Raw genomic sequence first — 15,908 nt, 5'->3', positions numbered from 1 at the left:
TTCATTGTTATACCTAGCTGATGAGCAGTTATCAAGGTGAAACTGGTCCTAGACTGCTTGTGTTCTGGTTCAGCGAGGACCAGACAAGGCAGTTTGGGCTGGGCTATCCCAGGAGGAGCAGGGTCAAGGCTGATTTTCATATTACTAGGTCCAAATAAAGTAGAATTGTGAACAAAAGAACGTAGGGTTGGAATGCAACCCCAAGCAATTGCCACTGCCTAGACAAATTGCAAGCATTCCTCAAATAGCCATGTATTATATTAATTTGATTTGATTCCTGAAGCTGCAGGGAAAAGACGGACAATGAAATGAGGGAATAGTTTACAAGGCTCTTTTAGAAATTCAATTAGGCCTTCAGCTGAGCAAGGACCTAATATAGTCCTTCTGAACTGCCATGCGATAGATGGTAAGGTCGAAGGGAACTGCAGTCTCTTGTGTGAGGTGTAGGAGACCCATTAGGTGAGGCCCAGCCTTTTGCCTTGCCCTGATTACACTTTCAGTTGGCTGATGACAGCCAAGTGCAGAAGCCTCACATCTCTTCGTACCCTTGTTGTGGGTGCTTTAGGCTGGAGATAAACCTGCTTTAAGAAGCATCATTCGACACAAAAGCTCTTTCTGGAAATGAGCCTGGAAAGGAGGCTTGAAAGGAGATCACATCTCCAGCATGCATTTGCTAAAAAAAAGAAAAGAAAAACTAGACCCCACTTGTTTCAATTCCGTGACCTCTATGGCCAAGGAAGGGAGTGCCCCACAGAGCACTCAGAGGGCTGCTGTGCAACCAGAGGTGGTGTCTGCTTGGCAGTCAACTTCCCAGAGGTGAAGGAACATCACAGGGGTCGGACTCCTTTCTGGAAGAGTTGTATACATGCCTGAAGCACCTGGAAGTCAGGCTGCCTGTTGAAGAAGGAAGGAGTCTGCTAAGCCTCTAAGAAGTGGGAAGGTAGTAGCAGGCGTGCTGAGATGAGGCAGGCCGGCTGCCCGAAAGGACTGTGCTACCATGGGTGATAAGAAGTGAGCAACTAAACTGTAGGGAAACTAAAACTACTGTACGGTGAGAGACTGAACTCAAATACCCAAAAGGCTGAGGTCCACACCTGCGCTGTTATCACACTATTGTACTAATCCTGGGGAATCCACCTAAACTTGGGGGGCGGGTGGGGAGAATGAAAGATGAAGGATGGAGGTGCCGACCTGCACAACAGCACCATTACACTAAACTGTTCTTTGCCTATTTTGTGTGCAGTATCCATTCCAGTATGCATTTAAGTACTTTTTGTTCTCGAAAGAGGAGCACTGGATTCGTCATTCAGTTTTTACACAGAGTTCTGAGCTTTACTACCTCCACATGTCCTCCTTAAGAAGTCTGCGACTGCGCACTATTGCTGCTGCTGAAAGTCAAGTGCTAAAGATTTTGTACTCAACCCAGCCTGCAAAGCCATAGTAGGAATGACCTTGGACATCAGAGGCAAATGACCTTTACTACCCAAGGATGAAGCCCAGTACCTCATGCTGCCCTCCCACCCCTCCCTGTATGGGATAGAGCTCTATATATGTCCTTCCTCTCTCTCTCTCATATATCGAGTTATAGATAACCAGGTATAGATGTGCCAATAGATAGATCGATAGATAAAGATTTTACGATTGATAGATCGAAAAAGAGTCAGAAAGATAAATGATTTGTTTAAATAAAATTAAAATATGGTAAAAAAGGAAAAAGGAGAAGACATGCTGAACTGCTTGGAAGAACTACTAATGTACACAAGAATAGTAAAAACTAGACATCAAACATACGTTTTTTGTTCAGTACATGAAAAGAACATTCAGGCTGTATTAAAGTACCTTCAGTCCTGCTGACCGTGTCCAAGAGCAGGTTGTATTCGTGAGTTTTTTCTTTGTGATGTTTAAACTCTCGCCACAGTTTCTCAAGTTCTTCTTCGGAAAACTTGCCAGAGGTCTTGGCCTAATAGAATATTAATTAGCAGCAATAAGGAAAAAGGCCATTAAAGCGGTTAATCAAGCCTAGGTGAATTAGGGATGCGAGGGTAAGCCTAGTGCCATTAAAAGTTCATTATTCAGGCAAACGCGAAATTGGACGAGGGCTTCACTGGCAACGCTACAAGCGCTGGGTCATCGCTGTACAGCGCGAAACAGGGTTTGTCATGTACAACTGCAGACTTAAGACTCCATCAGCCGGAAAGGAGCAAATCACGGACAACACCTGCCGGGCCACGACGCACTGATTACTGGCAAATACTTCCAGGCACGCAGCCCCGCTCCGAAGACTGCACAAAAGATCTCTTCATTTCACACTTTAGCTTTGAATCGTGCGTCACCTCTCTCTGATACAGCTGCCACTTAACCTTGACCAAAGTTAAAACTTCTCAAATGATCAAGAAACACGGATCCGAAGTTTCATAAAGCAGCTGTCCAGATTTTCTCCATGGTCTAACAGCAGGGCGCCAAGAGTGAAGCGCCCAGATCAAACCCAGGGCTGCTCTTTGGTGTGGCACAGTATGTTCTTATTTTGTGCCCTGATCTCCTCAAAGGGCCAGATATACGACCATAGTAAATTGCGACTCACAATTTGGGCTCAATTGCGACTCGCAATTTACTATGCACAACAGTGTCACAGGAACTGATTGCGAATACCAATAGAGTCGCAAAATACGAGGCTAATTAATATTAATGATGCACTCGCATTTTGCGACCCCTTTGTGAATGGCTGGCCCTTTCAGAGATGGTGGCCTGCTGGGCTCAGCAGACCACCATGTCTGGGAATGCTTTTAAAGAAAGCAGCTTTTTAAAAAAAATGCAGTCAGTTTTCCTTAATGAAAAACGGGATGCATTTGAAGAAAAAAAAAATGAAACGTTTCCGGTCCCTGGGACCACTGCCTGCTCTTAAAAAATATTTTCGAATGCATTTGCAAAGGGGAAGGACCCCTGGGGACTATTTCCGCTTGCAATTGCATTACCACCTACTTGAAGTAGGTGGTAAATTGCAAGCGTTTAGCGACTGCGATGAATGTGTATCCTACGAGCTGCCTACACATTCATTGTGCCGACAGAGTCTAAAGATATTGATTAGGAAGAATTTTAATCACAACAGTAAAAACCACCAAGATCCCTAAATAAGTGTGCATTTCCTCTAAGGTCGAAACATCGACGTTCATTACAGTTTATGTCCACCAGGTCTCCTACCCCCATAAATTCACCCTAGGGTCACTAGAAGCCATGTTCTAAGAATGTAAAAGGACAAACATCTTTTTAGTTGTTTCTGTATATATTGTATATAATTGTAGGTTTCTTTCCACAATTGTAGAAACTTCAGTGAGCCACTTTCATCACCTTGTTGCACTTTATTCAACTTTTTTACGTTATTGATGTCATTTGATGATTAATTGGAAATTTGACAGCCTTAATGATTTAAATAGTAAATAATGACTTTACAAAAACGATTTCCTTTTGTGTGTTCTATCCTGTAGTCGACATAGAAATATGTCAGACGTATTTGCGCATGACTAATGCTCCTTAGATTTAAAACTGTTTAACCAGAGAGAACCAGTTGTAGCTTATTTTACGCATGCCCAAGTTTTGGGGGACACAGGGTTACCCCATTGACTTTATTCTTCGGTTTATAACAATGGCTCGTAGGCAAACTCCTGCACGAGCACCTATTCTGATTCCAAAGGAAGGGTGGGGAGGCGGTCTAGAATGAGGGCTTTAGTATCTGGCAATTTTAGCTTCAACATCTGCTAGCAACTACACTGAATCACAGAAGCACCTAAAAAACTAATAACCACTTAAAAAAACAATTTCTCGTTTAAAAATAAATGTTAATACCACTCTCGTCATACATGGAGAGAAGTGGAAGCAAACTGAGCGTGAAGGGAGAACAGAGGTGGAAGACTCAGGAGAACGGAGCAGGGCGCATGAAAATGTCAAAGGAAAGATACACTGGAAAAGTTGATGATAGAAAGGCAGAATAGGAAAGTGGTGTATGGAGAAGGGAAGAGATAACGATGGAATATAAGGAGAAGACAAAACAAGGGAGAATGGCAAAGGTCTTGACAGGAGAATCTATATTGGGGCAGGGAAAATGGAAAGAAATAAGGAAAGGGCAACAGGTCTAGAGAGAGACATGAAGGCAAAGTTGATGGAGTAGGAAAGATGGCGAGGAAGGAAAGGTATCTCTGGAAAAAGAGCTGCAGGAAGAATGTTAACATGGGAAGATGAGAAAGAAGAAGAAAACAGAGGGTAAGCAAAGAACAAAACAGAAATGAGGGGGGAAATGGAAAGAAGCGAGGGTAAGGTGGAAAGGGAAGGGAAGGGAGTGAATACGAATAAAAGGAGGCGGAAACTGAAACAGACACAAAATTGCTGAAAATAGAGGATAAGAGATAAGGCGAAGCAGAACACAGAAGCAGATGACCCGTAGGGACACATTTACCAGGAGGCGTTAATTTTTAAATCCAGGACACCAATAACCTCCCAATACAATTATAATGTAAAAAAAATGCTCCTCAAGTTTGCATGCACCAAACGTACCAGATTCAGGCAGTAGGCTGTTGATTTTTCAAATTCAAAAGTGGCTTTATTTTAGCAGTCAGCCACCTAAAATTGCCTTTGCTTCAATGAACGTCAAGTGAGAAAATAAAATCCCTCCATCTTTATAATCTCCCTCTTCCTAGTTTCCAAATGCTGCCGTGTAGGAGATTGTTGCATCGCTAATCAAATGATAATGAGCCAGTCCTATCAATATTTAAAACCCGATGATGTTTAAACCCATTAAGAGGTCATAAATAGGCAGTGGCGGATTGTCGTGTCGTGGCTGTAGGCAGTGCATGGATGATTATCGGGCTTGTGGCCTTAAGCAGCACAACTCTGCAGTGTGACTTTATTAAAAAACGTGACAGACGGAACACAAAAGCTGCAGCTGCATTCTCGTTATTTATCTGCGTAGAGACGAACATGCACAATAAAAAGTATCTGTTCACTCACCTTGTTCCACAACTTGTCCAGCCTTGGATCATCCAGCACATCATTTTCAGTGCCACCTTTGATGTAGTTGCCATCTCCAACTTGAGCTTCTTTTTTGCCATCTAGACCATACTTTGCCAAAATCACTGCAGTATTCAAAATATTCAATAGTCAAGAAGGAAAGCAGTGCACAAAACTCAGACACAGCATGCACGTTTGATCTGTTGCTGCATTTTCATGATATGATTCAAATAGTCCTTTGCGTAAAAACCTTGAATGCAGATTAAATTCCTTGCCACATTCATATTTTAGCAACTAAGTTTCTCTTCACAAGAACATAAATGGGACCATGTTTTATTTAATTCTTCCCCTCAAGCATCACAGTGAATCAAAAAGAGAGGTGGCCCCACACGTTCCAGGGAACAGGGCTCTTAATATAATTAAGCAGAGAAATAATCCCTGGAGTTAAGTTTCACACACCTTTCACTCAGATAATTCTCACACCATCAACATTCTTCTGGGTTAGAGGGGAGGGGAAGAGGGGGGTTAATACACCCGTCCTCTGGAACTAGCTAGTAAATTGAAGTCCATCCCATGAATTATATCTGAAGTACAATTATATACCCACAACTGAAATGTAGTGTTTACACTAATTTATTGAAAAGAGAAATATTCTCAAGTTTCGTTAAAACACACTTTACATAAGTAAAAAAAGAATTGATATGTTCAATAAAAATCACAGTTCATATATAAAAACTCATCATTAATAACGCCAATATACAGGGAAATGTATCTAATACAAAACATAGACCCTGAAAAGCACTGTGCACACTACATTTCAGTTGTGGGTATATCAGATTTATTGAAAAACAAGAAGACATAAATGAAGGAATCTTTAAAAAAAAAAAAAAAAACAATCGCTTCCTCATGTCTGTGTCTCAGTATCTGAGCGTTGGTGTTCTGGATGTTGAACGAGGGTATCTTAGGATTTGCTTTTCTTTTACAGTTCTCCCTCACTAGGTACCCTCTGCATACAAACCATCCTAAGCATACAATTAAGGAACAAGTCTTGATCAGTGAAAACAATCAACATCATATTAGATTGCGAACACAGCTAACTTACAAACTCAATCAGCAACTACAGCCCAGAACCAATAGTTATGAATTTCAATTTGTAAAACAATGGTCCCAAAATTTAGTTTATTGTTAAATGCTACAAGATACATATTTTGTTCACACTCTACTTTTGCTATACATACAATTTACGAACGTGTGAAGAATCATGACGAATACATATTTCTCATTAGGCTGGCAATTATGAAAAATATAAATCCAGGCTCTGGTCAGCAAAAATCATTTATCTGGGGGTTGTGGGTGTGGCTTTCCAACGAACGAAGATGGCCGCTGCCTGAAGCGGCTCTGCAACTCGACCCTCCAAATCCCCGTAATCAGATACAAATCCGAATGAAAGCCACTGCAGGAGGTGGGAAAATGGTAGCAAAGAAATGAGACCAGCCGTGGAGAGACTCAGCTGGCAGGGTGCAGGCCACCTGGGTGGGCTACTGGAGTTTTGCTGGTCTCCCCAAATGAAGCCTGGCCTCAATTTCAGAGGACTGGTACGCTCCAAAACAGCATCAGATGAGCAGAGGTGCGAGACAGCAGAGGCAGTGAGGAGGGCAACCGGATCGGAGACCCTGAGAAGGGGACTTGTGATCCAGCCCTCCTCAAGTGATCCGGACGTGGAGCTAGTGCTGGGGGGCCCCCCGGACACTCTGTATGGCCCGGCAGTAAGAGGCCGGCCTCACGAAAAGGCGCCCGCCTGGCGGAAGGTAGGCCAAATCAATCAATCAATCGGGTCATTTGTAGAGCACACTACTCTCCCGTGAGGGTCTCAGGGCGCTGAGGGGGGTAGGGTGTGTGTGTGTGGGGGGGGGGGGGAGGGGGGGGAGGGGCAAGGGTTGCTGCTACTGCTCCAATAGCCAGGTCTTGAGAAGCCTCCTATAGGTTAGTTGGTCCTGGGTCTGCCGTAGGAGGATAAGGAGGGTGCTCCAGGTCTTGGTGGCGAGGTGGTAGAACGATCTGTCACCGGTGGTTGCTCTTCAGATGCGGGGGGGCGGTGGAGAGGTCAATGGAGCGGAGTTGTAGGTCCGAGGTGTAGAAGGCGAGTCGTCTGTTGAGGTATGCCAGTAGAGTGTTGTTGAGCGCCTTGTGTGTGTGGGTGAGGTACTTGAAGGTGATCCTCTTGTTGACGGTGAGCCAGTCCAGGTTTCTGAGGTGGGCAGTGATGTGGCTGTTGCGGGGGAGGTCGAGGACGAGGCGTGCGGAGGCATTCTGTATGCGTTGGGAGTCTTTTCTGAAGTTTGGCTGTTGTTCCCATGTAGAGGGCGTTGCCGTAGTCCAGCCTGCTGCTGACGAGGGCCTGGGTGACCGTTCTACTTGCTTCGGTGGAGATCTAACTTTAGATCTTGCGGAGCATGCAGAGGGTGTTGAAGCAGGAGAACGAGACAGCGTTGACTTGCTTGGTCATGGAGAGTGAGGAGTCGAGGATGAACCCCAGGTTGCGTGCGTGGTCGGTGGGAGTCGGTACAGCTCCCAGGCCACCAGGAGTCGTCCCAGGATGAGGGGGTGGAGCCGAGGATGAGGACCTCTGTCTTGTCTGAGTACAGCTTCAGACAGCTGTTCTTCATCCACTCGGTGACAGCTTTCATTCCTTAGTGGAGGTTTGTTTTGGTGGTGAGGGGGGGTCCTTAGTGAGGGAGAGGATCAGCTGGGTGTTGTCGGCGTAGGAGATGATGTTGAAGTCGGGCGACGTGGGTGAGCAGTGCCATGTAGAAATTGAACAATGTCGGGCTGAGGGATGATCCTTGAGGTACGCCGCAGATGATTTGAGGCTTCGGAATGGAAAGGGGGAGGCGGACTCTGTGTTCCGCCGGAGAGTAAGGAGGTGGTCCATTCCAGAGCCTTGTCTTGGATCCCTGCGTTGTGGAGGCGTGTGCATAGGGTGTGGTGGCAGACAGTGTCGAAGGCGGATGATAGGTCCAGGAGGATGAGGGCCGCGGTTTCACAGTTGTCCAGCAGGGCCCTGATGTCATCAGTGGTGTCGATGAGGGCAGTCTTGGTGCTGTGGAACCCGAACTGGGACAGGTCCAGGATGTTGCTCTACTCGAGGTAGTGGGTCAGCTATCTGTTGTCTGTCTTCTTAATGACTTTTGCGGGGAACGGGAGCAGCGAGATGGGCCGGAAATTCCAGAGGTCCTACGGATCTGCCTTGGGTTTCTTCAGTAAGGCTTTGATCTCGGCGTGCTTCCAGCTCTCCGGGAAGGTCGCTGTCTCGAAGGAGATGTTGATGGTCTTGCGGAGGTGGGGTGCGATGGTGGCGCTAGCTTTGTTGAAGATGTGGTATGGGCATGGGCCTGACAGAGCCGGAGTGGATGGTGTTCATGATTTTGATGGTGTTGTCGTTTATATTGGTCCAGGTGAGCAGGGGATCGATGTGGGTGGTGGCCTCGGGGTCTGAGGTATCGTGGTTGTCGGGACGGTTAGGGTGTTGAAGCGGTCATGGATGTCTGCGATCTTTCGATGGAAGAAGGTGGCAAGGCAGTTGCACTGGGCTTGCGATGGTGGGATGTTGTTGGTGTTGGAGAGTTCCTTCACGATGTTAAAGAGCTCTTTGCTGTTCTGCGTGTTGTTGTCGAGTCAGTCCTTGAAGGAGGCTCTTCTGGCAGATCTGATGAGGTGATGGTGTCTGCGTATGGCGTTCTTGTTGGCTGCGTAGCTGTCTGGTGTCGGTTTGCAGTGCCATTTCTTCTCTAGAGTACGGCAGGTTTGCTTGGAGGCCTGGAGGTCTGCGGTGAACCAGCTGGCTTTCTTGTTGGTGTGTCTGTTGGAGGGTTTCTTGATCGGGCGAGGGTGTTGGCGCAGTTGTCGATCCAACATTGGAAGTTGCTGGCGGCGGTGTGGGCGTCGGTGGGGGGGTCGGCGGGTGGGCTTCGGGCGAGGGTGGTGTTTAGCTGGTCTTTGTGATTTTGCTCTAGCTGCGGCGGAGGATCTGTTGAGTGTGGTGGTGCGTGGTGGCATTCTGGAAGGTGAAGTGGATTCAGCGATGGTTGGTCCAGTGGAGTTCGGTGGTGTGGCTGAAGGTGACGTGGGGGCTTGCGGAGAAGATGACCTCGAGCGTGTGGCCGGCGGAGTGGGTAGGCGTTGGGACAGGCTGACTGTGTCCGAGGTTGGCGAAGTTGTCAATCAGGGTGGTGGAGTTGGTGTTGTTCTCAAGTTGGAAGTCCATGTCTCCAAGAAGGATGTAGTCTGTGGTGACCAGGGCGTGTGTGCTGACGAAGTCGACGATGGAGTCGCTGAACTGGGGCCGAGGTCCGGGGGAAGGGGGGGTCTATATACGAGAGTTCCTAGGAGGGTGGTGTTGGGATCGGTGTGGCTCTGTAAGTGCAGGTGTTCGGCAGTGCTGAGGGTGTCGTCGGTGCTGGTTGAGATCAAAGCATTTGTAGGTGGGGAAATGCTGCTACAGTTTGAAAAGCCAGGTCTTGGGGAGTCCCTGAGGAAGTTCTTGTAGATAATGCCGATCCCCCTCCCACTCTGTTGGTGCGGTTGCTGCGGGTGATCTTATAGCCGTCTGGGATGGCTATGGCGATGTCGGGTGCCACGGAGGCGTTCATCCAGGTCTCGGTCAGGAAGGCGACGTTCGGAGAGGATCTATCGAGCAGGTCCCAGAGTTAGACGGCGTGTTTGTATGTGAAGAGGGTATTCAGTAGTATGCATCTGAGGTGGTTGTGTCCTGTCGCGGTGGGCTGTTTGGCGGCTCGGAAGCTGGTGAAGCTGCAGCTCCGGCATGAGAAGGGTCCTTTGGTATGCTTCGGTGCGGCCAGAAAGCAGGAGTGCGGTTGTCCGGTGTTGAGTGCGTGGAGGGTGTTGGGCGTTCGCGGGACCAAGGGGTCTGGCGCTGTGCGCGGTCCAGGCGTGGACGGGCTTGCCTCCCTACAGCTGTGACAGGGAACAATAGATCCACCTAATAGTGACATGGAGCAAGCCCGAACAGAGGTGTACAGAGGGCAGCAAGGGGTGATCTCGAGATTTAGGGAGCCGAGCTGTTGAGGCTTGGCCGGCAACCACAGCAATACAGTAGTAACAGGCCAAGAGAGCCACTCACCCGGCTTCACATCAAGGTGCTGCAAACAAATCCGGGTATAAGTTGATGTGGGCGGACAGCCCAAAGATCGCAGTGCAAGGCTGAAGCACACCCCCAACAAGACAGTGTGGCCTCAGCGTTTTTACCCAACCACACTAAGATAATATATTTTTAGAAGGCACAAGCTGTTACACGAGCCTCTGGTAAGCACCCTCCAGATTAATAGGAGTATATAGGGGTGACCAAATCGGTGGTGGGAGGCTGAGGCGGATAGGTCGTTGAATAACATAATCAAGGAGGTGGGAAAAAGCAGGCAATGCCAGTGATTGAAGCGCTCTGTGGGGGACAGAGTCCTGAACTGAGGCACAGGGATTACCTCGCTGACTCCTGGCTGATGGCAGCAGCTTTCCCTGGATCCAATAAGACTCAAATCTTAAGATGACAGGCGGAAAATATAAAGGCTAGTCATCAAACAAAACTGGACAAATTCACTCTCCCAAAGGGTGCAGAGGCTTAAGAAAGTCCTCACGAGCATCCGCCCTGTGACTCAGTCAGCCTCCAACAAGGGTGCTCTCTCCCTACATGCCATCATGGCCGCCATACGAGGGGTGCAAACAGCTTTGGAAAACCGAATAGACTCAGTCACGACAGAGGTCTTGCTGATTAGAGCAGACTTGAGCAATATGGATGTGAGAGTACAAGAAGTAGAAAACTCCAGCAAAACTCCACTCCAGGATAACTCAGTGCTTAAGGTGCAAATGAAGGAAATGCAAGCACTCAACTCCAACCTGGAAGCCAGACTCGAATATCAATAAAGTCAGTCATGATGCATTAATGTCCAAATTTTTGGGATCTCAAAGGGCAGAAGGACAGGCACCCGATCTATTCGTTGAACACCTCATCCTCAACATCTCCAACCAAAGGGGCTCTCGGAGACTGGTTGGATGCCCAGGCTTCCCCAAGAGAAGTGGCCATTTGAGCCCACTTCAGACTGATCCAGCCCAAATTTCTCCATAGAGCGTACATCTCTTGCAACACATTGGTAAAAATGGATGGAAAGGCTAACGCCCTCTGTCACAGTGACTGTGGTTAGGAGGGGTCGTTCTACCATATTCTGTGGGCATGCCAAAAAATCCAAGACTACTGGAATACAATAGTGTCCGGCATTTCCAGGAAAGTGGGAGAAGCACTAACCCTCTCTCACAAATGGTGTATATTAAATGTTTGAGAGGACTCTGATCTGGGGCGTGCAGATCAAACCTGGGTTACCTTGGGCCTAATGGTAACAAAATGTAACATAGCCCGTCTGAAGGGGTCAGAAGCCCTGCTGACTCCCTGGAACTGGAGGAGGGATATAAACTGGTGTATGGTGGCACAAAAATAAGTTTATGCAAGCAGAGGTTGCCCAAGGAAATGGGTGAAAATATGAGACAAATGTAATGCTTATAGAGAAAGCCATGCACGGCCCCCGTAGGAGAGGCAATCCAGCCACTAACTAACCGAGACGTAACTTAATGTGGCAACAGATAAAATTAAGATGAATTAGTTTTGCGACGGCATCTGGTGGGAGGAGGTGCACATACCGGATTCTGTAATGATCGATTGGTGTGTATTTTCTTAACTGTAATGCTATGCCGGTCTTTCTGCTTGGTCTTAATAAAAAAAAAATCATTTATCTGGTGCCATTGAGATACAGTAATAACCATAGTTCTTCTAACCATTTCCAAGCTGATGCCAAATGTTATTGCACTGACATGCAAAACACATATTTCAACAGAAATTCAAAAAGTGAAACCTAGGCTTATAAATGCAAATTAAATGTTTAATAGCAAAGTAATGCACAAACCTTAACTATAAATATCACAAATTAAAAAGGTAAATTAGAAGTCAGACAGCTCATGTGGAAAGAGAAAATGGTGCACCATGTATTAAAAACTATTCCAGTGTTGAGGTTTGCGGTACTGTAGCCCATCCCACATCGCGACCTAAAAAAGAAGGGCTTGCAAAATGTGGCAAACACCATATACATGGGACTTACCAAAGGTGGAAAAGCCGGAAGGTACCAGATTATGCCTGCTCTTCTACACTACAAGATGGTCGCCATGGTGATGATAAAAAACCCAGCATGGCGAGTTCTTGCAAGACCGCAGTGGTTTGACGGCCATATATGAACTATATTTAACGCAGGGAATCACTTGGGCTGGCCCATGTTGTTCGGTTCCTAGTTCTGGGTATTAGCCATATGTTTCTGTTCTCAGTCTTTCTTGGTGGGCAGTAAGATCTGTGTTTGCTTGTAACCCTTTAGCAGGGTCCGTTGTAGTGAAGGAGCGTTCCTTCTTTCATGCCGCACTGCCAAAGGAAGTTATTTGGGCACTTCTCCCCGCTGTTGCCGGCCCGTTGGTTGTGTGGTTGCGGCAAACGTTCTCACTCGCCTTTGTGTAGTTCAGTAGTGCATTTTGAGCAGCTCCTCTTCTGATGGGTTTCTCAGAAGGCCTTTCGGAGTTTGCGGCTCCCAAGTATTGCACAATCGCCCAAATACTCTGGCGTCTCTTCATTGCACTCTGCTCTCAGTCACAAGCATGGGTTGAAAACTGGTTACTTTATAGAGAGTGATATTTCTCATGCTGCAGCATTATGCTGGCATGTTTTTGAGATTCCATATGGTCCTATGAGATGTCCACATGAATTGTTGAATCATTTACACATATTAATTAATGTGACTATTATTATATTTGCCCAACAGTCTGATTCCATTAGGGGCATGTTCTGGTCATACTCTCCTCATGATTAGTTCTCAAACACCCACAAGTGTACATTGATCTGCATGTAGCAGATTTACTATCAACCAACCTTTAAGTGCACGTAGCAGATCAGATATTCATGATTTGACATTATTTCTCCGTATACTGATGTGCAATAGTATAATTTACTTACACATTATTTACTGCAGATATTACTTGAATGATGCCTTGCAAAATTGCACGATGTGGTTTTTCTCTTTCAGGTCACCTTCCCTGGTGTACCCACCCTCACTCCTTTTCCCCCTTGTCAGGCCACTCTGTTCCTTTGCTCATATTATGGTCAGACAGCTCTCGAAAGGTGGGCTTTGGAAGGGGAGGGGGGGACTGGGCAGGAGCAAGGGGGTGGAGGGGTACTGTTTCTGTAGATCCTTCCCGCTGACATGCCTTGGTGCATGTTCATTTTCTACTAAATGTGCATACATCCTATGACACTATTACTTCAATGTATAGTTTGAACAAAGCCATTTTTCCCTCACCATTTAAGTTCCTCCTAAGTTTTGCTTCTTTTTCTCCATCTTCATCTAATCCTTCAGCCTTAAGTTTCTTCCAGTTCAGCTCGTCTTTCTCTTGTATTTTTAGGTCACTGTGCAATTCTGCTACTTTTACAGCTGAAAGGTGTAGCTAGAGAGAAAAGAAAAAAAATCAAACAGGCAAAAGAGTTAATTTAATGAAAATGAACTAATATTCTAATAGGCCAGAATGGAAGAAACATTTCACTGTGTTTGTAAGTTTAGTATTATATTTTATTTCGGGTGTGAGATTTTTGCTATGTTAATATTTATATCGATGTACGCAATGATAGGTGTATGTACAAACTTTTGTCAAAATCCCCAGATTTGACCTTTCTATCAACCCAGAGTCAGAAAAAGGCCTTGCGTTCCAGGCCTGAGGCTAGTGATTGACAGATCACTGGTGGGCTGGCATGTAACCAGCAGGACAAACGGGCGAACAGGAAAACCCAGGTTAGACCCACGGATAGGCAGAGACACCACAATGGTCTTAGGAGATTGGCACCAGTAAAACACACAAGGCCAGAAGGGTGCACGTTCCCAAAATGCCATAAAGTTAGATGCCACATGAAGTTAGGTTCACTCAGCCAATCAGGACACAGCACACACTACACAAGCAGTGAGAATGCGCTCCGTAGTCGACATTACCCACTGGCCCTTATTGTGTCCACGCAAAGTTGAGACCAACCTGTGTTTATAATCAGATGGGAGTAATTTATGGCTTCATGACAAGACCCACACTACACTCCCAAAACAGGATCTCAAAACAATTGTACTCTGAGTCAGTCCTCAGACTAATTTTTGTATGCTGCACTCCCAGCCATAGTGTTTAATTAAACCAATTAATCTTGATTTGCCAAACGCCTCTTCTTTGTTTCTTCAAGGTAAATTCATATTCGAGCAACATTTTGGCGAACCAGATAAAAGTTTGGTGCTTCGAACCAGGCTGCAGATGAAGGAAAGGACCCTGCTCTGATGGATTCACACCAGCACAGCAAGGAAGGTGAGCAGACGCTGCAATTGATTGAAAGTTCTGCTGAATCTGCTGGGCAGACGTCCGTCCTGGAGCTCCCGTCAAGTGGGTAAGAAACTACATCTGATCCTTAGTCCCCCAGCCTCTGGCGTACAGCAAACTAGGAAGATTTAACCTGAGCACCCTGCCACTGACAAAAATCTGACATACTGCCCACTTCAGGTGTCAAAACTGAGCAATTGTAAGGCGGTCTCAGAGGTGATCCATCTGAAGTTACCTCTCTTCGATAGTCAGCAGCCTAGGAAAGGTGAATATTCGTTGTTGCTTGGACCACTGGGCGTGATGCAGATCATACTCTTGTCCCTTGGTGTGATATAGGGTCACCGCTTGGCATGATCAAGATAGAACGCTTACCACCTGGGTGTGATACAGGGGTGGGGCCTCAAAGCTTGGACCATTGGCGGTGATACAGATGGTACGCACAGGCCATGGGTGTGATATAGGGCCTTGATCTTATTTTGTTTGACTAAAAGGGTTCTCTCACTGCCATCTGTTTCTTAACATTGTTGGTATCTGAAAGAAGTGAAAGGTGTTATTCACTTGGACTGCTGGGCATGATACAGAGGGTACACATGACCCCTGGGTGTGATATAGGGTGTAATTCAGACATTAGGGAAAATTTGGACCGTAGAGATTAGGTGTAGCTTGTGCTTGGCCAAGGAGGACCTGTGGTTGTCAAATTATACCTTGTTTCCACAAAAATTGTTATATGTGTCTCAGAGCAGAAATTGACATATTATTGGGCTCACTTAGTCCCGTGTAATGCACAGAGCCTCCCCCCTTCATCAGGTAGCAGTCACCAAGGAGAGGGCCAAGGTATTTTTTGACAAAGTCATAATTTTTTCTCTGTCGGTTTTTTCCCTTTTTCTCTCCTCTCACTCTACATTTTGGTTATCAATTGATACATTCTCAATGTCGTGGTGCTGGTAAATTGTTGCAATTGCACATCTTGTCTTGAGTGTTGTTTATGTTCATGACTTAATGAGCTAATGATGGTGCTGCTAATTCAAAGTGTCGTTTTTCTATATATGCTGTTTATCTACTGAACCCACATGATCTTAACTAACCATTTGTCGGAATACAGGCACACGCGGTCTAGGGCATTGCCACACATCTCCATGATGCGTCATGGGGGGAAAATAGGGAAACTATACCAGAGATTGACAAACACCCAGAAGCACCCACATCCTACTGTCCACCCCGGTCCGAACGGAGAAGATACGGGGATGCTTGTGAACAAGGCACCATACAACTTCCTGGTGAACACAGGGGTGACAAGGTCCTGCCTCCATGGTAACTACACATGGAGTCTCGGTTACATTGGCCAGGATCCCCATCAAAGAACCCCTTGAGTTGGCGATAGGGGAATAGGATGTGGGAACAGTTACTATACTTTCCCTCATCCAAACTAATGTCTTAAAACGAGACGTGATGACCAAGCTAGAAAT

The 15,908-nt window shown here is 46.3% G+C and overlaps 1 protein-coding gene across 1 annotated transcript in view; it reads right to left on the bottom strand.

The window, feature by feature from the left end:
• The window catches only part of LRPAP1 (LDL receptor related protein associated protein 1), a 144,392-nt gene that overhangs the window by 42,854 nt on the left and 85,630 nt on the right, over positions 1-15,908 (bottom strand). Inside the window, exons 2-4 of the mRNA XM_086964145.1 lie at positions 13,395-13,539; positions 4,999-5,123; positions 1,840-1,960 (exon numbers count right to left, since the gene is read on the bottom strand). Coding sequence (XP_086820271.1) covers positions 1,840-1,960; positions 4,999-5,123; positions 13,395-13,539 — 391 coding nt within the window. The remainder of the gene's footprint in view (positions 1-1,839; positions 1,961-4,998; positions 5,124-13,394; positions 13,540-15,908) is intronic.

Source organism: Lissotriton vulgaris, chromosome 3_2 (genome assembly GCF_964263255.1).
Source record: "Lissotriton vulgaris chromosome 3_2, aLisVul1.2, whole genome shotgun sequence".
NCBI lineage: Eukaryota > Metazoa > Chordata > Amphibia > Caudata > Salamandridae > Lissotriton > Lissotriton vulgaris.
The sequence above is the reverse complement of the archived record's forward strand: the minus strand, read 5'-3'. Positions and strand labels throughout refer to the sequence as shown.